This window comes from Sardina pilchardus, chromosome 18 (genome assembly GCF_963854185.1).
Source record: "Sardina pilchardus chromosome 18, fSarPil1.1, whole genome shotgun sequence".
Classification (NCBI taxonomy): Eukaryota; Metazoa; Chordata; class Actinopteri; order Clupeiformes; family Clupeidae; genus Sardina; species Sardina pilchardus.
In genome coordinates, this window is record NC_085011.1 from 31,481,254 (window position 1) to 31,506,949 (window position 25,696).

Genomic DNA, 25,696 nt, shown 5'->3' on the forward strand with positions numbered 1-25,696 from the left:
TGGCTCTACACTGGAACTATTAAACTTAAAACTCTAACACAGCACTCGGATGTGGCCCATATATGGGCCTAAGCAGGAACTGTTAAACACAGCATTACTCTATAAGCTTGACTAAAACACTTTAAGGGCTAAACAATCGTTCTTTAAAGGACTAAACAAAAACACATTCTAAAGCTAAACAAAACCACACTTTAAGCTTTAGTAAAATCACACTTCCAGTCTAAGTAAATATTCTTTTCACACAAGTTATCTATCATTGCCTCATTTGCACATTTTTATTTGGTTTAGAGCAAGCTGGAATTAAGCAGTAATATTAGACTTCTATCTAGTGAACTATCTTATGCAATCTTTCGGGTTTTCCACGGTTCACATTTTCTGCCACTTTCTACACCTTTGACTCTGACGACATCACTAACTGGATTTAACAAGAAACGACACAAGTGTGACTGCTCAGGGGCAGTGGTTCCAACCACCATTTTTTTGCAATTGAGAATTCAAACTAGAAACACCAAATGCAAAAACCAAGGTTATAACTACTAAGGTTGTGACGGAAGTTAGACAACTACACTAGAAACGCATCCCTTGTTGATAACAGCCATGTAAAAATTAGTAAAACTAGTAGGCTAAATGCATGTACAGTGAGGAGCACATGTATTTGATACCCTGCTAAAACAGGAATATAAAATCATCATTTGACAATTGATCTTAATGCCTTAACTCAAAAAATTAGTACAAATCAAACCGCCAAGGACACCAATTTTCTTTGTGATTGAAGAATGTATCGTAAATAGATAAATGTTTTCCTTAAATGCTAGGGGAAGGAAGTATTTGACCCCCTATGTAACCCTATGGGAATTTAACACATAGGGTTAACATAGGGGCAGGCAGATTTTTATTTTTAAAGGCCAGCTATTTCATGGATCTAGGATATTATGCATCCCGATAAATTTCCCTTGGCCTTTGAAATTAAAATAGCCCCACATCATCACATACCCTTCACCATAGCTAGAGATTGGCATGGTGCTTTTTCCAGTAGGCCTATTAGCCTGTTTGATTTGCATTGAGCTCAATGAGCATCAAACAGGCTAATAGGCCTACTGGAAAAAGCACCATGCCAATCTCTAGCTATGGTGAAAGGTATGTAATGATGTGGGGCTATCTTAATTCCAACGGCCAAGGGAACTTTATCAGGATGCATAATATCCTGAATCCATAAAATAGCTGGCCTTAAAAAATAAAAATCTGCCCGCCCCTATGTTAACCCTATGTGTTGAATTCCCATAGGGTTACATTGGGGGTCAAATACTTACTTCCCCCTAGCATTTAGGAAGAACATTTATTTATTTACGAAACATTCTTCCATCACAAAGAAAATTGGCGTACTTAGCGGTTTTATTTTTACTCAATTTTTGAATTAAGACATTAAGATCAATTGTCAAATGACGATTTTATATTCCTCTTTTTAGGCAACTTTAGCATGGTATCAAATACATTTTCTCCTCACTGTACATTTGCAATGCAATTATTTTAACGGAGTGATTATTTGCACCCGGGTGTAAATAGTGGAATGGAGGCATTTTCTTATTTGCACCCAAACCTGAAATGCGTGCTATCCAACATAGCGGCACCATCTTGGCAGGAGATGGCCTACCTAAATCTAACAAGTTAGGATTATTAAAAACTATATTTGAGATGGGAAAGTGGTGCTAAATTTCCACAAACTTTATTCAGTGAACGGGTAAAACCGTCCGTTTGCAAGCAAAATCAAGAAATACGAACTTTTAGTTTTGTTTACCGTTACCTAGCAACCCCAACACGTGAGTCAATAATTAGTATTCTCCCATACTTCTTCAACGGGGCGTGGTACAGTGGATAAGTGTACGGGTTACCATGCTCGAAGTGTTGGGTTCGAATCTCAGATGAAGGGTGTGTTTTTTTTGCCTGCCAAAGTACGCACGATGACTTCTTTTTTCTTAGATGACGTTAGCTCGCGGCAAATAAGAGTTTGTGCTTTTTGAACCTGTCAAAGATTGACTGGTTTTTATTTCAGTTATGAGTACAGTTAAGTAGAAGTAGGCTTTAGTAGTTGTTAGTAGAAAGGTTGTGTTTTGACTTTGAGCCCCCAACGCTGCCTGGAAGGTGCTTAGGCATGGGTTAAGGTTAGGGTTAAGGTTAGGTTAAGGTTAGGTTAAGGTTAGGTGAAGGTTAGGGTCAAGGTTAGGTTAAGGTTAGGGTTAAGGTTAGGAGTAGCCTACTCCGAGTAGGATTGAGTGCTTTTAAGTCAACAGTGGCAGCGCTGCCTTGAAGACAACTCAGAAAACAACTCTTTAAAGTGGCTTGTCTTTGATGAAGCTACCACATGACCAGTCATTAGCCTAATATTTGTATAATCACTTCCAAGTAACCCAGACATGGCAAAACAGCTAAAAACTGTTCAAAACTAAATTAGGCCTAGCCTACTGTAGAGCTGGTACACAGGCCTATTGACAGAGAACATGGATGTTAGACATCGGGTGTAAATAGTATTGTTGATTATTACACTATTTACACCCGGGTGTAAATAGTAATGTTGATTATTACATTATTTACACCCGGGTGTAAATAGTAATGTTGATTATTACACTATTTACACCCGGGTGTAAATAGTAATGTTGATTATTTGCACCCGGGTGTAAATAGTAATGTTCATTATTTACACCCGGGTGCAAATAGTCTCTGCCTTATTTTAATCTTAGCATCTTTAGGGTACATGGTGGACTAGGCGTATTTTCGCAGCTGCCGGTGTCCGTTTTACATTATCAGCCTATGGAGTTGGTCAAAAAGTCCTCTGCTTTTTTAAAAACTGAAAAAAGCGGACTGCTTCTCTTGTCTGAAAAAGAAGCCAAGTCTGATCTCTCTCTCTCTCTCTCTCTCTCTCTCTCTCTCTCTCTCTCTCTCTCTCTCTCTCTCTCAGGGCATGCTCATTTAACAGATTTCAACATTGCTACTATCATCAAAGATGAAGAAAGAGCTACAGCTTTAGCTGGAACCAAGCCCTACATGGGTCAGTTGTGATCTACATACAACACTGTCATTCTGTGACTTACTATTCATACTCTAAATGTGCTCTTTATCATCTGGATGAATTCAGCCCCTGAGATCTTCAGGTCTTTTGTGAGTGGAGGGACTGGCTATGCCTTTGAAGTAGACTGGTGGTCTCTCGGTGTGACAGCCTTTGAGGTTCTCAGAGGATGGGTAAGACCAATTGCCACCATCTCTCTCACCGTTTACTGTCTGCTGTGCGACACACTAATCACTTACCATCTTTATTATAGAGACCTTATGAAATCCATGCCAGTGATTCAGTGGAGTCTCTAATGCAGCTCTTCAGCACGGTTAGTGTGCAGTACTGTCCAACCTGGCCAAAAGACTTGGTGTCATTGCTGAGGAAGGTGAGTAGAGAAACTGGTTAAGAAATAAAAAATGAGCAGTGACAGTAGTTAAAGTAGACAAAGAATTGAAACCATTTTTACCTTGACATTGTTGATAAAAGTGAGTTTGTCACAAAGTGAACAATACCATTCAACAACAATGCAAATAACTTGGGTAAAATAAGTAAGGGATAACGGCCGACGAGGTGACCGGTTCAATGGAAATAATGGCTAGGTGGAGGTCTAGAACTCCGGCGACGTGCGAAACACAGAGACGGAGTTACCTCCGCCGTGCCATTATTTCCATCGAACCGGTCGACCTCGAAGGCCGTTATCCCGCTTATCTCCCGTTTGTATTCATAACCTGTATATTTAGAACATAGTTTTATTCCACCGTTGCGTCCGTTAACATCGCTAAAACTGTCTTGACTGTGGGACTAGTTTCCGCCACATATCAACTTTCTACTTGCAGGACAAAACTGCCGTTACTAGTTCTAAAATGGATGGTTGCTATGGCCAAAGGCCAGTCGTTAGTTCTAAATGGCTGGTTGCTACGGCCAAAAGCCAGTCGTTAGTTCTATCTCTCCCGTTGTCAAGCGGGCATAGCCCAGGATTCTGATGAACTTTAACTTGGAAAGATCGTTACTTTTATAGCCTACATGGCATCCAACTAGCTACAATCCACCTCCGTCATATGCTACAATGTTACTATGGTTCTGCACGTCTGTATTTCAGCTTGGATGCAACGTGACGGTTCATTTAAACTTCGCAACGAGTTTGGCAAATTAATATTCAAGTGTGCTACGGGAACTACTTCAAAGGTAGCAGGTTATACGAAGTTAATGGCCACCCCATCAGCCAATCAGTGAAGAGAATTCCATTGTTGAGGGAGATAAAATGGTAATAACTGCTGTAAATATGTACTTACCGAAGCAATGAATATTTAGGATTTACTTATTGTGACATAATATTTCTGTAATTATACCAACATGATGGTGCTATGAAGGACTAAATGACATAGTAACTTCTAAGTATTATGGCACAATTACACAGTGGTCAAAGTTTTTGTAGTAGTTTGATGGTAAAATGTGACCTGTTATCTGTTATTATGGTGAAATAAATACAATAACTATATGGTATGTAAAATACTGTTACTACAAAACGTTGACCACTGTGTAACCAAAGCAACCAGCATGATTACGCTAGCAAACATCAGAGCAACCTCTTTAATTAGCACAGCTACCGCAAAGACTATCCTAGCAGTACCATAGCAACATTCTAGCAACCACTTTGCATACACTGGTATTTCCTTCAGGAAATGCATTGCTAGTTATTATTATTGCTATTGTTTTATTATTATTATTGTTTTATTATTATATTGTTTTAATTGTTTCAGCTGCTGACTGTGAACCCTGAGCATCGCTTCTCTAGCCTGGCCCAAATGCAGACTGCCCCCTACCTCTCTGAAATAAACTGGGATGCCATCTACGAGAAAGAAGTGAATGCTGGCTTTGTTCCTAATGTAAGCCCAATCCAGAGACCTCTTCTCTGCTCTTTAAAAGATATAGTCTACTGTAAGTTATGTGTCAGGTACTTATCTGTATGCCTTATTGTTAACTTTGCCAAGCATCTCTATAGATGTGTACTTGTGACCAAAGATTACAGCACCACAGAGATTTTTCTGTTTAAAGTTGATTCCACACTACCACACTATCTCCACCCCAAATGAAGTTATTGAGAGCATCTGGTGTAACTTGCTACTATAGACAGTAAAAGAAATGGACAAGCTGACTTTGTAATGACATCACTTTTCTGAACCAATGAGGGAACAGAACGTGGTCGAAGGAAAACTCGTGAAGCATCCGCGCACTGTTGGAAAATATCAATGGATTAAGAACCCCTGTTAGCCTAATAATTTCTCACCTCGCTACATATGGGAACGTTTCTATTTCAAAGTAATATTATTATACACGGTGGGCAGATGCCCAAAATATAGCAATATGAACGTCAATTCATAATATGAGGGCTTTCCATCACAACTTAATTAGATTCGTTTTCTCCAGGGATAGTGTTGCGCAGGGCCTTCTCGGCCGCTTAATTCGGGAGGTACCAAAACGTAATAATCCTAGCTGCAGACCTGTCAGAGGCTACAGTGCTGACCTGGGTCGCTATGCTCACCTGAAAACAAACATCTTACCAAAGCTACAGAGGGTTCAGGGTGTGCTAAGGTTCTAGATGCCTAATCCCAGACTACTAATAAAATCAGCGATCCATCACAGTAGCCTATAATACAATGGTCAGTTCTCCTAATAGCATGCCACCTCCACTTGATTAGCCTGTACGGCCATGAGAACTAATCCTAGCCGATCCTTGTGGCTCACCGTAACCCAGAGGATATCTAATTGCCGCAAGAAAGCCATGTGGGTCAGAGTTTAGGTACAAGTTATTCATCCAACACATTACAGAAGTATATCTAAATGCATAGAGTGAAAGTTACTTCAACAGGTTAAAGGAATTGCTTAGGCTATCGTACAAAATAGTCAGAGAATGAAAATACATTACCAGCTCAGAGGATTGAAGACTAAAGCCCAATTCACACCAAAGATTCCCGACGCGACGAGACTGAGTTGCAACGGTGTGAATTAGAAGTTGCACGTAGTTGCAATCAGTCGCAAGCCGTCGCAGAGCATTAAACACGTTGAGTCGCAGTCGCAAGGTTTTAGAATGTCGCGGCTCGTCTCGTCGGGAATCTTTGGTCTGAACCCTACTTGACACACCTAAGGTGTGGGAGCATCTGGCAACAGAATAACTCCAAGATTTTTGGTTTGATTTCCCTTTATAGGTTACTCAGTTTGTGACAGGTTAAGGACATTTGAGAGTAGTCACATGTTTGGAGGTCGACCGGTTAAGGGTTATTCCTTTAAGGATCACATGGGGGATGCTATGGGTGAGACTAAGTACTATTGTTTCCTTCAGTGTATAGTAAACAAGCCATGACAATGTATATTGTCAGTGAAACAGAGATCATTGTTTCCCTTGGAGTGGGTCGATCAAGACAAATACATTGTATTTACATTTCTTGCTTCCAAGTTAGTTTCTCATGTGAAAAGGTAAAAGGTTACTCAAAGTTGCTGTAGTAGTGACATTTTAGTAGCTAATTCAGAGTCCACATATGATTGAAAATAATGTCATCAGCCTGAAATAATGTCATCAGCCTGAGGGATCCATACAACTTCGTGGTTCTCAATGGGAGGGGACTGAAAAAAAATCTGTTTACTTACCATCGTACTCGTGCAGACTTGATGTAAGCCATTCTGTAACTTGCTGTAACTGGTCTGATAGATGGGTCACACAGAAATGTGCCATTTGTGACATCAAGTTTTTATTAGGTTTACTTGCTTCTAGGTATTAAGTACAGTCCCCTTCAAAAGTATTGTAAAGTTGACTATATATAAAATCATCTTTTATAAATTGATCTTAATGCCTTAAATTAAAAAAAGAGAAAATATTCAACCATTAAGGACACTAATTTTCTTTGTGAATGAATAATTTCACTTTTATTTCAGTTAGCCTATTAGCTGGTTTGAATTGCATTGAGCTCAATGAGAAATGAGTTACGATGGTTTGGGAAACAGATGGAAAACCTTACGACGTTCGTAAGAGGGACTTTACGACCATCTTAGGCTTACGATGCTTTCCGGGAACGCACCCCAGACTCAGAGCTCTTCAGGTCTAGCAGCCTTGGTGAGACTGTTGAAGGGCTCAATGTTGCGTTCATGTTAGACATTGCCTTTTGGACTTTTGAGTGTTTTGTTTGCCTATGTGAAGCGTTTGTTCATTTGTTTGTTTCCTGTCTATGGGTACGCTGACGAATACGCCGCTCTGTCCAGCATTTTATTTTCGTTTGTCATTTATTCTGTCATTCATTTTGTTTATGTCTGTCATCTCTTGATGTATGCATGTGCAGCGCTTTTGGGTTTGCACTTTGTGCATACAAAAATGCGCTTTATAAATAAATGTAACTTGACTCCGTGATGTCGCCACCACACGTTCACATGGTTCATGTATGCTTTCAAAAGTTCGAAAAAACATTTATTGTTATCCTATGGCACAGAGAGCAGCAAATACAGTAGTAAATGGAAAAATACTCAGATTAAACCAATGATTGTTTGATATGTGGAGTTGCAGTAGTGACAACTTAAGTTATTAAAGATATCTGGGAGTTCATTCATGTAAGCATAGGCTATTATGACAAAATGCCCAGTTGAATTTCATTTGCTTGTGTAATGTTATTCTACTGCAATAAATCACCTGTGCCACGAGAATTTTAATCATCTTTACCATAGCCATCGCATGGCAGCAACTCAATGTATGTAGGCACATAGATATGGTCAAGATGGTCTGTTGGAGTTCAAACCAAGCATCAGAATGCAGAAAGGTGATTTAAGTGATAAGGTTGTTGGTGCCACATGGGATGGTCTGGGGTGTGTTTCCCAAAACTTGTTGCCAGTAATGGTTTTGAGAAACACCCCTGAGTATTTCAGAGCAGCAGTTCTCTGGGCGAAAATGCTTTGTTGATGCCAGGTGTCAGAGAAGAATGGACATACCGATTTAAGTAGATAAAAAAGCAACAGTAACTCAATTAAACAACTACATATAAGTATTACAACTCAGGTTTGTAGAGGAGCATCTCTGAATGTGCAACATGTCAAACCTTGAGGCAGGCACCAGAAGACCACACCCAAAACCAATTTGGTTAGCGAAGAAAGGGAAAGAGGCTACAATACTCACAGCTTCCCCAAAATTAGATTGTAGAGGAAAAATGTTGCCTGGTCTGATTAGTCTCAATTTGTGCTGTGATATTCATGGTAGGATCAGAAAACATTATGAAGGCATGGATCCATCCTGCCTTGTATCAATGGATCAGGCCGATGGTAGCTGTATAATGGTAGGGGATAGTTTCTTGGCACACTCTTAGTAGCCTCTTAGTAGCAATTGAGGATTTAGTCGGCAGTCCAAGATCCTAAAAAAAAAAACTTTTGATGGAATTTTTTGTTAAAAGTTGGCAACTGTGCCAGAAGTGACATCAGCATGAATTAAGGTTTCAAGTTACCCGTTTGCCAACATGGAACTTGACCTTTAAGATCAAATATTGAGGTCAAAAGGTCAATCAAGGTCAAATGTCAAGTTTCTCCATTTTGTGATGTACTTTCTTAAAATCTAAGATTTTTAAAAATAAATATTGGATATTTAGTACATGAGGGATGGACATTTCAAATATTTTGATAACTAATTTGGACATTTAGAATTTATATGGCCATTACTCCTTTATGGTATAAATAGCACAACATATTTTTCTATCATGTGGTTATTTGAATATCATATCATAAGTATTTGAATGTGTACATATGGCACCCTCCTTATTTATTGACACCCCTGGCAAAGTTGAGTAAAAGGAGGTTTAAAAAATCATCTTTTGGACAGCAAGGGTTTTACAGTACAGGCTGAGAGGTTGGGATCAATGATAACAAAGACTCTGAATGGGGTTAAGCTCTGGACTCTATGGTGACAAATCCATGTGTGGAAATGATGTCTCATGCTCCCTAAACCACTCTTTCACAATTTGTTATCAGTTAAAGGCTCTTGACAGGTGAGAGCTCCCTGACAACAGTCATGGTGGAACCTAAATGGCTATTGCTGTTTTTAAAGGAAAAAATATTATTTGTAATAATGTATAATTCAAAGGGTAATTTGTCAATAATGGGGATATTCTTTGCACAAACTGTTTATCAGTTGTAAGATTCTGATTTTGTGTTTTACCTCTGCAGAAAGGTCGCCTGCATTGTGATCCAACCTTCGAACTTGAAGAGATGATTCTGGAGTCAAGACCTCTCCATAAGAAGAAAAAGCGCCTTGCTAAAAACAGATCACGGGACAACAGCAAAGACTCACAATCAGTGAGTGTTGTCTCCACTTGACAAAATGAAATGGGGTGGTATGGCGAGTCATGTGGTATTATGTTTAACACACTTTGATGAGTAGACTTTTTAGCCTGGCTGAAGCGACCACATCTCAATGAGACGTGGTCTGGCAACCAAACGTTCATTTTCTCGTATTTGAAAAAATGCCCAGATCCGTTCATTTCCCGCCACGGATGTCTATCAAATGCGTCTGTGCATAGCTCACCATCATCTTGATTTCCTCCCTGTTCTGTGATTGGTCCCCTATCTCAGGCAAAAATTAGGGCGGTAGTTTCCAGGCTGCCTTTGCAGTGTGAATGAAATCGCGTGCAAAGCAGCGTGGGAACACCCAGGCTAGAGTAGACGGGTTTCTTGCTGAAAACAAAATGTTGTAGCCTGCTTTGTCCTTCCCAAAAGGATAGTAGCCAATCAAGGTAAATGTATGACTATATAACTGAATGCAAGAAATGACAATGAACAACTAACAATCAGTGAAGTGGTCATGTGTGCAAAATTTGAACATTGTGTGAAATTTTTTATATTATGAAACTGTGAATATAAACTGCATGGCAAAGCAGAGGAAATGAATATTCAATTTGACAATACTGATGAATATAGCTGGTTGAGTGAATGCCATAAGTGTGCAAAGCTAGCCTGGGAATACCCATAGGAACCTTTGGCAAATTTGGTGTTTGCTCTGCAGGTCTGTCTAGCTAAGTGTCCTTTGACGCCCATTTCCAGTGTTCTTAAACCTCGGGCACACAGTTACAATCGCTAAGCCGCCGTGGATATGTATTTCCTTTGGAATTGAGTACAACTGCATTTAAATTCTTAGTTTACAAAGTTGCTGTACTTCTGAAACAATATATCTACGTTTAACTTCGCCCATTCTCAATCTCAATGGAGAAGGGTCTGGTGTCAACGAGGTCATCAAAGTATAACTACATTAAAGAATCCAAAATCTAAAATATTTTGCATAGCCTACACTATTTTGCTTCTCCTCACCATTTTGATAAACCTCCAGTGGGTACGGGTTGAGAATGCACGTTTTGCCACTGAAATCCCGCGGCAATCCCGTAGGCTGTCGAGCCGACTTTTTTCGAGGCTACGGCAATGTACCCAAACAATCTTCAGGTGGCAGAAAGTTTCAACTACTTAGAAATGTTATTTATAGGCTATTTTAAAACGGAGGCATGCGTTATGTGATTAGGAGCCTGACCTGACCAAACCGAGGGGAGTCATGGACACTTAAACCTGTCAAAAAAACTAAGCCGTAATCCAACGATTATAGAAGAGATCTCACATTTATGTTTTCTTCTTCATTGGTGCATAATGGCAAGAAAAAGGCTTAACGTGGTTTAATGTATCTAAGCAACAATCAATGACCACCAAATTTCTCCCTCATATTGCTCATCATAATCACTTTAAACTATACATATATCGAACTCAAACTCAAATTATTATGGACGGATCTGTCATTAAGCGTTTCTGCCACATTAAAGTCTATTGAGGGAAAAGCTTAATATGGTTTAATGCACCTAAACAACGATCATTGATCACCAAATTTCGCTCTCATGTTACTTCTCAAAAGCTAAAAAACTCGGACCCAAACTCCAATAATTATGGACGTTATCTGACATTAAGCATATACTGTAGGCCTATTGCTGCCTATAAAAAGGCTGGTAACACTTGACGGGTTCATTCATAACACATTCATAACAGCTGTCATGAACGGCGCATGAAACATTCATGACTGTTTCATGGAACATGACTCAACATTCATACCAACCCTTTCATGAATGTGGAAGACAAAACGTCAAAAACTTAAATAAAAGTCCAACAATCACAAAGCAGCATTGCTGTCTTTTTTGTTTTAGCCAACCTGATCATGTCACATCTTAGTCAACGGGGAAGTCCAGTGTCCAGGATATGTTTGTTTATTTTATAATGGTAACCTCTGAAGAATGCATTGTCTACACCAATGATTGTATATATAGATAAAACAGGAATGTCCAACCATTCAGAGGTCCACAGATGGTCAGTAGTTCACTTCCCAGTATAAAGAATACTTCACAACTCGTATAGTAAAGAGACATCTGAAGTAGACTTCATAAAATATTCATGAGATGTTTACAAATGCTGGAGAGGATTCATATTACCCTGTGTATGGATTACTAGATTGTTGGACTTTTTTTTTGACAGGTTTTCGTCGTTTTGTCTTCCACATTCATGAAAGTGTTGGTATGAATGTTGAGTCATGTTTCATGAATCAGTCATGAATGCTTCATGTGCAGTTCATGACAGCTGTTATGAATGTGTTATGAATGAACCCGTCAAGTAAAGTGTTACCAAAAGGCTTAAAGGGATAGTTCGGGTTTTAAGACAAAGTTATATGGGTTCCCTGTCAGCAACGTTGTGCATCAGCACTGACTTACCCCCCGACAGCGTCCTGTGAGCCGAGATCCAGCCGGTTTTTGATCGTTTTTGATGCTGAAGAAAGTAGTTCGGCAAGTTTCTGGGGTCACGAAAGTAAAGTGTTTTTCTTCTCAAAACCATATGCGTTCAACAGAGTGATATATTTGCACCAGAAAAACGTTGTCCAGCTGTCAGTAGCGCGCAGTGATAGGAATCGCGAAAAATAAGTAAGTGATAACGAGGTTTGATTTTTTCCTGGACAACGTTTTTGTGGTGCAAATATATCACTCTGTTGAACGCATATGGTTTTGAGAAGAAAAACACTTTACTTTCGTGACCCCAGAAACTTGCCGGACTACTTTCTTCAGCATCAAAAACCGGCTGGATCTCGGCTCACAGGACGCTGTTGCGGGGTAAGTCAGTGCTGATGCACAACGTTGCTGACAGGGAACCCATATAACTTCGTGTCTTAAAACCCGAACTATCCCTTTAACATGGAATAAGGTTGGAAAACAACGACCGATGATCACCAATTTCTCTTATATTACTTCTCATAAGCACATAAAGCTTTCAAAATATCGAACCCAAATTCCAATAATTATGGACGTAAAGCCTACCTTACATTGACAGACTTTGCAAAGATTTGGAAAATATTTTTGAAAGACTACAGTGTCAGACCCTCTCACATCTAAAGACAATTCATTGAGTTTCTAGTCACAGTCTAGTCACAGGCCAGTCTCAGATTAGGATTTTGCAAAGACTGTGGGTCACTATTTACTGCTACTAGATTCCTTCAAATTATTTCCATCGTGCACTAGGCTACACGGCGTTATCGACAGGAACTCATATGATAGCAGATATAGAGCTGTTCTGTCACGTAGAATAATTAGACTAATCATTTATAAGAAATGAAATAACATTAATCATATAAGCTACAGCTGTCGCTTATTTTGCCCCTTCCTGTTTCGTGTTGGTGCGAGGTCACTATTGGTTTTTAATGTTCACGTCACTATTGAGCCACGACTGAAAAGACTTCCGATAATATCAAACATGTTTGATATTGTCTTAAAGGAGAATTCCGGTGTGAAATTGAGCTTAACTGTACCGAAACATGTTAAGGTGTACTCACACGTGTTTTAGACGCACTTTCACTCACCCCCAGCATTCCGAACTCCTCCGTTTTCAGCCTAGCTTACAGTAGGCTTGAATCTATTAGATTGGGCATTACGTAGCCTATGCAGCTAAATCGCTATTTTTAAACCATTAAAAAGCTTCCAATTAACTCCACACTGCATTGGTAGACTTCTGAGGGTCCTGACATTTAAAACGAGACACTGAGAACTTTGGAAATGCACAGGAAGTTTATTAAAAAAAGACTGTTTACAAGCAGTGCCTTCATAGAATCTCTCCGCTGGGCGCCATCTTGGAATCAAGTCGCGATAAGCCGAATGACGAGCACGAACGAACAGGAAGGACAGGGGAACATATTGCTAAAGTAATTCCATAGGAAATATATAGTTATACTGTCAACATGAGCATGATGAGTAACAAAGCTCAAAATGTTTGCAATATTTCCCCCTGTCTTTCCTGTTCGTTTGTGTTCGTCAGTCGACTTATCGCGACTTCACCACAAGATGGCGCCCAGCGGAGAGATTCTATGAAGGTACTGCTTGAATAAACAGTCTTTTTTAATAAACTTCCTGTGCACTTCCAAAGTTTTAAGTATCTCGTTTTAAATTTAGCGATTTAAGCGCAACAGACTTTATTTTCGCAGAGAGAACGCATCATACTATAAATACATTCATTACAAAATCGCACTTGATGATCAAGGGAAGTTCTCCCGGTGTAAGAACTACACTCTTCTGACAGCGCGGCCGCATTTCTGCCCAGCGAACCAAAGCCCAATTGGATTAGATGTGAACAACAGGAGGCCGTATACATTTTGGATGCTTCATGTCTGAATGTCCGCTACCGTCAGAAATGCGGCAAGCAATTATAGTAGAATGTGCGTAAAACCTGTCTGAAAATGGCTATAATTACAGTGCATGCAAATGCACTGTTCTGTTCTTCCTGGGCATCTTCTTATTACAGTGCATGCAAATGCACTGTACTGTTCTTCCTAGACTTCTTCTTATTACAGTGCATGCAAATGCACTGTACTGTTCTTCCTAGACTTCTTATTATTATAGTGCATGAAAATGCACTATACTGTTCTTCCAAGTCTTCTTCCGCAACTTCTTATTATTACAGTGCATGAAAATGCACTGTACTGTTATCCCTAGGCTTCTTCTTCTACTACTTCTTATTATTACAGTGCATGAAAATGCACTGTACTGTTATTCCAAGTCTTCTTCCGCAACTTCTTCTTATTATTACAGTGCATGAAAATGCACTGTACTGTTCTTCCTTTTCTTCTTATTACAGTGCATGAAAATGCACTGTACTGTTCTTCCTAGTATTCTTCTTATTATAGTGCATGAAAATGCACTATACTGTTCTTCCAAAGTATTCTTCTTATTATTATAGTGCATGAAAATGCACTATACTGTTCTTCCAAAGTCTTCTTATTATTACAGTGCATGAAAATGCACTGTACTGTTATTCCAAGTCTTCTTATTACAGTGCATGAAAATGCACTGTACTGTTATCCCTAGGCTTCTTCTTCTTCTTCTTCTTCTTCTTCTACTACTTCTTATTATTACAGTGCATGAAAATGCACTGTACTGTTCTTCCTATTCTTAAACTTCATCTTCTTATTATTCTTCTTCTAACGCACGCAATTCAGCTTCAACCGCTTAACGTAGAAACTCCATTCGAATTTTGTCGCGTAGGTCTTACTTACGCGATGTGGGCAAAGTATTTTTCAACTTTGTAACTTTTATACTTTTTAAACTATTAGTTAAAAACTATTACAATTCCCCCCATAGACTTAACATTGCTCATTATGACATCACGGCAGCAATTAGAATCTTACGCCAGGTGGCCGGCCACCTGGGCACCAACTGTCAGTTTCTCTGGCTTTAAGCATACATTCTCTGTGAAGACTACATATCCTGTTAACTGTTTCCTCTGTCCACAACTGTTTCAAAATAAAAGTCCTCACTGCAACTAGAAATGCAATTCCAAGGAATTACCAGTGCATGAAAATGCAAAAATAGATAGATAATGTAGATATGGTTACTAAGGTGTAGCTAGGGTAAACATGGTGGTTGCATAGTTTACAGAGAGTTGATAGTGTGAAGGTAGACTGTTTAAAGATGAAACATTCCAGTTCTAACTTAACTAATGATTTCTATTCATGTTAAAATGTTGATTAGCTAACTTAGCTAATGATTTCTAGCAGTTATGTTAAAAATGCTAATTATGCTAGCAATGCTAACTTTATTAACAATGCTAACCAGGTTGATTAGCTAACTTAACTGATGATTTCTAGCAGTAATGTTAAAGATGCTAACTATGCTAAATATGCTAACAATGCTAACCAGGTTGATTAGCTAACTTAGTTGATGATTTTTTGCAGTTATGCTAAAAATGCTAACTATGCTAACAATGCTAACTATGCTAACCATGCTAACTAGCTAACTTGCTAGTGAGGACTTTTATTTTGAAACATTTGTTGTTAGGGTATCCATGGTGGCCACTATCAGGAAACAAGAAGTTACTGCAGTATAATCATGTTGGTTGCTATGGAAACGGTCATAAACACTTCATTTTAATGGTTGCTATGTTGGTTGCTAGGTACATGGAGGTTTCATGTAGTTGACTGGATGCAAAGTGGATGATAACTGACAGTTGGAATGGTTGAACAGTTCAATAGTTGAGTAGTTTCAATGGTTAAATGATTTAATAGTGTATTATTGCAGTGAGGACTTTTATTTTGAAACAGTTGTGGACAGAGGAAACAGTTAACAGGATATGTAGTCTTCTGAGAGACTGTATGCTTAAAGCCAGAGAAACTGACAGTTGGTGCCCAGGTGGCCGGCCACCTGGCGTAAGATTCTAATTGCTGCCGTGATGTCATAATGAGCAATGTTAAGTCTATGGGGAAAAAGCTCAATGTTAAATCTATGGGGAAATCGTTTTTTAATTCATAGTTTAAAAAGTATAAAAGTTACAAAGTTGAAAAATACAAAGCACACATGGCATAAGCGAGACCTACGCAACAAAGTTTGAATGAAGTTTCTACGTTAAACGGTTCAATCTGAATTGCGTGCGTTAGAAGAATAACTAGAAATGCAATTCCAAGGAATTACCAGTGCATGAAAATGCAAAAATAGATAGATAATGTAGATATGGTTACTAAGGTGTAGCTAGGGTAAACATGGTGGTTGCATAGTTTACAGAGAGTTGATAGTGTGAAGGTAGACAGTTTAAAGATTAAACATTCCAGTTCTAACTTAGCTAATGATTTCTATTCATGTTAAAATGTTGATTAGCTAACTTAGCTAATGATTTCTAGCAGTTACGCTAAAAATGCTAATTATGCTAGCAATGCTAACTTTACTAACAATGCTAACCAGGTTGATTAGCTAACTTAACCGATGATTTCTAGCAGTAATGCTAAAAATGCTAACTATGCTAACAATGCTAAATTTGCTAACAATGCTAACCAGGTTGATTAGCTAACTTAGTTGATGATTTTTTGCAGTTATGCTAAAAATGCTAACAATGCTAACTATGTTAACCATGCTAACTAGCTAACTTGCTAGTGAGGACTTTTATTTTGAAACATTTGTTGCTAGGGTATCCATGGTGGCCACTATCAGGAAACAAGAAGTTACTGCAGTACAATTATGTTGGTTGCTATGGAAACAGTCATAAACACTTAATGGTTGCTATGTTGGTTGCTAGGTACATGGAGGTTTCATGTAGTTGACTGGAGGCATAGTGGATGATAACTGACAGTTGGAATGGTTGAACAGTTCAATAGTTGAGTAGTTTCAATGGTTAAATGATTTAATAGTGTATTATTGCAGTGAGGACCTTTATTTTGAAACAGTTGTTGACAGAGGAAATAGTGAAACAGGATCTGTAGTCTTAATGAGATTGTATGCTTAAAGCCTGAGACAGAAGGTGCCTCTCATATAGCATTTACGCGTCCTCTCTCGCTCCTCGATCCTCACTGATCTACATAAAGAATGATGGAGCGGCAACAATGGGATAGTCTAGCCCTTCTTCTATCTTTCTTTATGTAGATCATTGAGGATCGAGGAGCGAGGGAGGACATATAAACGCTGCTTGAGAGGCACCCACAGTAAATACTTTAAAGGTTGTATCTAGATAGTCTAATTAATGTTGATAGACAGAATGTTTAATGGATGTTGATAGGCAGATTGTTTAATAGATATTGATTGACAGTTTAATGGGTGGATGAGTGAATGGTCTGAAGAAGATGAATGGATAGAAGGTTGGATGGAATGTGCCTTATATTCTTGTTAAGAGAGACACTGATACAGCTCTCTGAGAGTAGTTGATACAGGTGTAATCAATTTAACTGGCTAGTCTTAAGAGAACCAGAGTGTGCTTAAAGCCTGAGACAGAGTAAATCATTTAAAAGTTGAATGTAGATAGTCTAATTAATGTTGATAGACAGAGAGTTTAATGGATGTTGATAGGCAGATTGTTTAATAGATGTTGATAGACAGTTTAATGGGTGGATGAGTGAATGGTCTGAAGAAGATGAATGGATAGAAAGTTGGATGGAATGTGCCTTATATTCTTGTAGAGTGGAGAGACACAGCTCTCTACTGAGAGTAGTGGATACAGATACAGGTGTAATCAATTTAACTGGCTAGTCTTAAGAGAGCCAGAGTGTAAGCCTGAGATAGAGTACATTGTTTAAAAGTTGAATGTAGATCGTCTAATTGATGTTGATAGGCAGACTGTTTAGAATGGGTGGATGAGTGAATGGTTTGAAGAAGATGAATGGATAGAAAGTTGGATGGAATTAGGAAGACTTATGTTGATACAGTTGATACAGGGGAACAGAAAATGTAGTCTCAAGAGCCTGAGAGAGAGAGAGAGCTGCTGCACCTGGACTGGCCACCTGGCGTAAGATTCTAATTGCTGCCGTGATGTCATAATGAGCAATGTTAAGTCTATGGGGGAAATTGTAATAGTTTTTAGCTAATAGTTTAAAAAGTATAAAAGTTACAAAGTTGAAAAATACATTGCCCACATCGCGTAAGTAAGACCTACGCGACAACATTTGAATGGAGTTTCTACGTTAAGCGGTTGAAGCTGAATTGCATGCGTTAGAAGAAGAATAATAAGAAGATGAAGTTTAAGAATAGGAAGAACAGTACAGTGCATTTTCATGCACTGTAATAATACACTATTAAATCATTTAACCATTGAAACTACTCAACTATTGAACTGTTCAACCATTCCAACTGTCAGTTATCATCCACTATGCCTCCAGTCAACTACATGAAACCTCCATGTACCTAGCAACCAACATAGCAACCATTAAAATTAAGTGTTTATGACCGTTTCCATAGCAACCAACATGATTATACTGCAGTAACTTCTTGTTTCCTGATAGTGGCCACCATGGATACCCTATCAACAAATGTTTCAAAATAAAAGTCCTCACTAGCAAGTTAGCTAGTTAGCATGGTTAGCATAGTTAGCATTGTTAGCATAGTTAACATAGTTAAAATTTTTAGCATAACTGCTAAAAATGATTAGCTAAGTTAGCTAATCAACCTGGTTAGCATTGTTAGCATAGTTAGCATTTTGAACATTTCTGTTAGAAATCATTAGTTAAGTTAGCTGATCAATTTGGTTAGCATTGTTAACATAGTTAGCATTGTTAGCATTTTTACCATAACTGTTAGAAATCATTAGCTAAGTAAACCAATCAACCTGGTTATCATTGTTAACATAGTTAACATTTTAACATACCTTTTAGAAATCATTAGTTAAGTTACAACTGGAATGTTTAAGCTTTAAACTGTCTACCTTCACACATCAACTCTCTTTAAACTATACAATCACCATCTTTACCCTAGTTACACCCTAGTAGCCATATCTACATCATCTATCTATACATTTTTTTCATTTTCATGCACTGGTAATTCCTTGGAATTGCATTTCTAGTTCTTCTTCTAACGCACGCAATTCAGCTTGAACCGTTTAACGTAGAAACTTCATTCAAACTGTGTTACGAAGGTCTTGCTTAGGACATCAGCGCAATGTATTTTTTAACTTTGTAACTTTTATACTTTTTAAACTATAAATTAAAAACTATTAACAATTTCCCCATAGACTTAACATTGCTCATTATGACATCACGGCAGCAATTAGAATGTTACCCCAGCTGGTCAGCCACCTGGGCACCAACTGTCAGTTTCTCTCAGGCTCCTCTCTGAAGACTACATATTCTGTTCCCCTGTATCCTCTGCGCACAACAGTATCAAAATAAGTCCTCCTAATTCCATCCAACTTTATATCCATTCATCTTCTTCAAACCATTCACTCATCCACCCATTCTAAACAGTCTGCCTATCAACAACATCAATTAGACGCTCTACATTGAACTTTTAAACAATCTACTCTGTCTCAGGCTGGCTCTCTTAAGACTAGCCAGTTAAATTGATTACACCTGTATCTGTATCCACTACTCTCAGTAGAGAGCTGTGTCTCTCCATTCTACAAGAATATAAGGCACATTCCATCTAACATTCTATCCATTCATCTTCTTCAGACCATTCACTCATCCACCCATTAAACTGTCTATCAACATCTATTAAACAATCTGTCTATCAACATTAATTAGACTACATTCAACTTTTAAATTATTTACTCTGTCTCAGGCTTCAAGCATATCCACGATATTCCGCAGCCAACAATGGGGGTCGCCATGACACCGAGACGGTTTTCTATTTCCGGCGAAGCTGCATTGTATCTGTTTTAACGTGACGGTTTACGGTGCTTAACATATCATAACGCATATAAAAGTCAACTTTTCTATTTTATATCGGTTATATGTGATACAGTATATACATGCTGAGGGCAGAATTGTCAACATTTCGAAAGAAATCTAAGTTGAGGCATAACCTAGTTTGCTATGGAGAACGCACATGTTAACAGAATGAACGGAAGTTGAAAACAGTATCGTAACCATCGCAACGATACATATTTCCGGGTTAAGGAAAGAGGTGGATACACTCTGGCTCTCTTAAGACTAGCCAGTTAAATTGATTACACCTGTATCAACTGTCAGTTTCTCTGGCTATAAGCATACAATCTCTCTGAAGACTACATATCCTGTTAACTGTTTCCTCTGTCCACAACAGTTTCAAAATAAAAGTCCTCACTGCAATAATACACTATTAAATCATTTAACCATTGAAACTACTCAACTATTTAACTGTTCAACCATTCCAACTGTCAGTTATCATCAACTATGCCTCCAGTCAACTACATGAAACCTCCATGTACCTAGCAACCAACATAGCAACCATTAAAATTAAGTGTTTATGACCGTTTCCATAGCAACCAACATGATTATACTGCAGTAACTTCTTGTTTCCTGATAGTGGCCACCATGGATACCCTAGCAACAAAAGTTTAAAAATAAAAGTCCTCACTAGCAAGTTAGCTAGTTAGCATGGTTAGCATTGTTAGCATTTTTAGCATAACTGCAAAAAATCATCAACTAAGTTAGCTAATCAACCTGGTTAGCATTGTTAGCAAATTTAGCATTGTTAGCATAGTTAGCATTTTTAACATTACTGCTAGAAATCATCGGTTAAGTTAGCTAATCAACCTGGATAGCATTGTTAGTAAAGTTAGCATTGCTAGCATAATTAGCATTTTTAGCATAACTGCTAGAAATCATTAGCTAAGTTAGCTAATCAACATTTTAACATGAATAGAAATCATTAGTTAAGTTAGAACTGGAATGTTTCATCTTTAAACTGTCTACCTTCACACTATCAACTCTCTGTAAACTATGCAACCACCATGTTTACCCTAGCTACACCTTAGTAACCATATCTACATTATCTATCTATTTTTGCATTTTCATGCACTGGTAATTCCTTGGAATTGCATTTCTAGTTATTAATCTTCTTCTAACGCACGCAATTCAGCTTGAACCGTTTAACGTAGAAACTTCATTCAAACTTTGTTGCGTAGGTCTCGCTTATGCCATGTGTGCTTTGTATTTTTCAACTTTGTAACTTTCATACTTTTTAAACTATGAATTAAAAAACGATTTCCCCATAGATTTAACATTGAGCTATTTCCCCATAGACTTAACATTGCTCATTGTGACATCACGGCAGCAATTAGAATCTTAGGCCAGGTGGCCGGCCACCTGGGCACCAACTGTCAGTTTCTCTACCATACAATCTCTCTGAAGACTACATATTATGTTCCCCTGTATCCTCTGCGCACAACAGTATCAAAATAAGTCCTCCTAATTCCATCCAACTTTATATCCATTCATCTTCTTCAAACCATTCACTCATCCACCCATTCTAAACAGTCTGCCTATCAACATCAATAAGACGCTCTACATTCAACTTTTAAACAATCTACTCTGTCTCAGGCTGGCTCTCTTAAGACTAGCCAGTTAAATTGATTACACCTGTATCTGTATCCACTACTCTCAGTAGAGAGCTGTGTCTCTCCATTCTACAAGAATATAAGGCACATTCCATCCAACATTCTATCCATTCATCTTCTTCAGACCATTCACTCATCCACCCATTAAACTGTCTATCAACATCTATTAAACAATCTGTCTATCAACATCCATTAAACTCTCTGTCTATCAACATTAATTAGACTATCTACATTCAACTTTTAAATTATTTACTCTGTCTCAGGCTTTAAGAGTAGGCTACACTCTGTCTCTCTTAAGACTAGCCAGTTAAATTGATTACACCTGTATCAACTACTCTCAGAGAGCTGTATCAGTGTCTCTCTTAACAAGAATATAAGGCACATTCCATCCAACCTTCTATCCATTCATCTTCTTCAGACCATTCACTCATCCACCCATTAAACTGTCAATCAATATCTATTAAACAATCTGCCTATCAACATCCATTAAACATTCTGTCTATCAACATTAATTAGACTATCTACATACAACTTTTAAAGTATTTACTGTGGGTCCCTCTCAAGCAGCGTTTATATGTCCTCCCTCGCTCCTCGATCCTCAATGATCTACATAAAGAAAGATAGAAGAAGGGCTAGACTATCCCATTGTTGCCGCTCCATCATTCTTTATGTAGATCAGTGAGGAGCGAGAGAGGACGCATAAACGCTATATGAGGGGCACCTTCTGTCTCAGGCTTTAAGCATACAATCTCATTAAGACTACAGATCCTGTTTCACTACTTCCTCTGTCCACAACTGTTTCAAAATAAAGGTCCTCACTGCAATAATACCACTGAAACTACTCAACTATTGAACTGTTCAACCATTCCAACTGTCAGTTATCATCCACTATGCCTCCAGTCAACTACATGAAACCTCCATGTACCTAGCAACCAACATAGCAACCATTAAAATTAAGTGTTTATGACCGTTTCCATAGCAACCAACATGATTATACTGCAGTAACTTATTGTTTCCTGATAGTGGCCACCATGGATACCCTAGCAACAAATGTTTCAAAATAAAAGTCCTCACTAGCAAGTTAGCTAGTTAGCATGGTTAGCATAGTTAGCATTGTTAGCATAGTTAGCATTTTTAGCATAACTGCAAAAAATCATCAACTAAGTTAGCTAATCAACCTGGTTAGCATTGTTAGCAAATTTAGCATTGTTAGCATAGTTAGCATTTTTAACATTACTGCTAGAAATCATCGGTTAAGTTAGCTAATCAACCTGGTTAGCATTGTTAGTAAAGTTAGCATTGCTAGCATAATAAGCATTTTTAGCATAACTGCTAGAAATCATTAGCTAAGTTAGCTAATCAACATTTTAACATGAATAGAAAGCATTAGTTAAGTTAGAACTGGAATGTTTCATCTTTAAACTGTCTACCTTCACACTATCAACTCTCTGTAAACTATGCAACCACCATGTTTACCCTAGCTACACCTTGGTACCATATCTACATTATCTATCTATTTTTGCATTTTCATGCACTGGTAATTCCTTGGAATTGCATTTCTAGTTCTTCTTCTAACGCACGCAATTCAGCTTGAACCGTTTAACGTAGAAACTTCATTCAAACTTTGTTGCGTAGGTCTTGCTTATGCCATGTGTGCTTTGTATTTTTCAACTTTGTAACTTTTATACTTTTTAAACTATTAGTTAAAAACTAGAATGCATTTCCCGGTGGGAAAGTGCGAAGTGTGCTTGCTCCGACGCGCCGCGAGAGCCCCCCGGCAGGATACGCGACAGCTCGCCCTCAGGTCAAAGCGCCAAAGTTTGGCCAAGACGCGAAGCTGCTTCGAGTTTGGCGACGTTGCCCTCGATTGCCGAATTCTTACACTGACCTGACGAGTTGCCTAGGTTTATCAGTGGTATGTCCCAGAGCACCTCCAATGTAAAAATGTAGATGTCATCCCAAAGACGTAAAGAGATATGAGCCAAAATGCATTTTTGCTAATTGCGGCGCCCCCTAGTGGCCAAATTACAACACATTTACTGAGGCTACTTTGGATGGTGTCCAAAATCATCCCGCCAAATATGGTCTCGATACCTCACAGCGTTTCCGAGATTTGGCCTCACTTCCTGTTTGGACGCTTCACCATCGAATTTGATTGGCTGTCACGGCGAACGCTTTGATGTATGAAAATGAAATGTACACCTCTAAGGTCTGTAGACCTTGTGTTGAATTAAGTATGAGTTGTTCACGTGTAGCTAGCATGAAACACGTAACCACTGAAGGAAGGAGGGAGCCTAAGGAACTAGGCTAGCCTGACGACGTCATACTCAATTCTTATCAGAATATGAGTCTGAAACTGCTCCATTCAGCTGCGATTATGGGGCGTGATTCAACCGATACAGTGCGGGGGGGATAGCTCTGCACTCATTGGATAGACCAAACCAAACAGAACAAGTTATTGGCTGTCAGTATCTGCGAAATCTAAGACAGAAATATGTAGCAGGGTAGGCTATGGAAAACATCCTCCTTCGTTTTTAAAAATAATTCCTTCAAACTGTATGCAATGAACAGCTGGGGAAGTGTGTCGTTAACCCAACGAGCAAACAGACATTTTTAAACAAACGGGAACAACATCACCCAAACATGCTGTTTTAACTGGGTGAAAGTGAAACTGAAGTTTTCCCACACATCCTCGTTGGTCTAAGTGTTCAGAAATAGTTGTGCGAATCCGTGATAAAACCTCCGTTTCAATAGCTAAGATAAACGAAAGGCCAAACTGCATGAACAAACTATGCATTCATAGCCATAGCGTTTCTGTTGCAATCAAAATCAACCTAAGCGAACATGGTCTCACTACCAACTCGTTGAACGAGGACGCATGCAGCCGTGAACGTCACTGCTGTTCATATGTCAATCATCACGTAAAGCCCGCCCTGTGAAATGTGATTGGTCCGAGCCGAAGTGTATCTCGAATAGTAGCAGCTGAACGGAGCAGTGCCAGACCGAAGTTCCCTGCCGAAAAAGAATGGAGGCGGGGCTAAACTTCGGTCTGGCATCCAGGCTAGAACTAGGCATGTTTCTAGAACAAATACGAGTAATGTTAGGAGTATAGCTATCCTGTTATGCGGGAACATCCGCAGTTTACTCACTGTTAAATAAGTTGCAATGTGTTATAGCCTCAAATGGATGGTAAAATAAACAGGACGACTCACCTGTTCAAATGATGTAATAGGATAAAATTTGGTTTTGATAAGTCAAAGCAACCAGGCTGTTACTGGTTAACGTTTCTGAATATGAAATCGATTTTGGATTGGTTGCATGTGATAAAAGCTATGCCATTTCCTGTCCAGACAGCATTCATATTCAGAAATACTGTACACCGGCAACAAAGACACACACACACACACACACACACACACACACACACAAACAACTCTTTCAAACAGAAACGTCAGTCCGTTACATCTGCCTCTTGTCCACAAACTGCATGTCGCTGAGTTGACTAGCAACGAAGACTTTCACATAAACACACACACACACACACACACACACACACACACTTACACACACACAGACACACCACCCCTTCAAACACAAATATCTGTCTGTTACGTCTGCCTCTTGTCCACAAACTGCATGTTGCACAGTTCACCCACATCTACCCACAATTCTTTGATTTATAAATAACCCCAGCATTAAAAAACTGCAATGTGTCAAATCTTATTATACAACAATTGGGTTCTATGAAGCTGTTTCTTTGTTTCTGATTGGCCGAGAGACGTTCCATGAGTTGAAATATCCCACGATAATCCACTCTGACTTTTCACAGCTAATAATAAATCACTCCGCGATACAATGTCAAATTGTCAAGTGTAAAACGAACTGTCACATTGCATCCAAGCTGAAATACAGATACTCAGAACATAGAATATGACGGAGGTGGATATTAGCTAGTTGGATGGCATGTAGGCTAAGTAAAATAGTGATGTTTCAAAGCTAAAAGCATGTCCTAACCAGACGCAATGCGAGCTAACGTTTATTAGGCTATATTCTGCATTGCTTGACAACGGGAGAGATAGAACTAACGACTGGCTTTTGGCCATAGCAACGTGCTTTTAGAACTAACGACTGGCCTTTGGCCATAGCAACCATCCATTTAGAACTAGTAACGGCAGTTTGTCCTGCAAGTAATAGAACTTTGTGGCGGAGAGAAGTTAGTTCTACAAACAAGACAGTTTTAGCGATTTACATTATAATGGGAAATTAGCGCAAAAAACAAGTGGTAGAATTGTTGTATAAAAGCAATATAGCACTTGTGATCGTGGGTTGTTGCTG

General features: G+C 38.7%; 1 protein-coding gene across 1 annotated transcript in view; it reads left to right on the forward strand.

Annotated features, from left to right (window-relative positions):
- LOC134064340 (serine/threonine-protein kinase 32C-like) overlaps positions 1–25,696 on the forward strand; it is a 247,095-nt gene that overhangs the window by 194,240 nt on the left and 27,159 nt on the right. Inside the window, exons 6-10 of the mRNA XM_062520260.1 lie at positions 2,954–3,043; positions 3,131–3,234; positions 3,315–3,431; positions 4,807–4,932; positions 9,239–9,367. Of these exons, the coding sequence (XP_062376244.1) occupies positions 2,954–3,043; positions 3,131–3,234; positions 3,315–3,431; positions 4,807–4,932; positions 9,239–9,367 (566 nt within the window). The remainder of the gene's footprint in view (positions 1–2,953; positions 3,044–3,130; positions 3,235–3,314; positions 3,432–4,806; positions 4,933–9,238; positions 9,368–25,696) is intronic.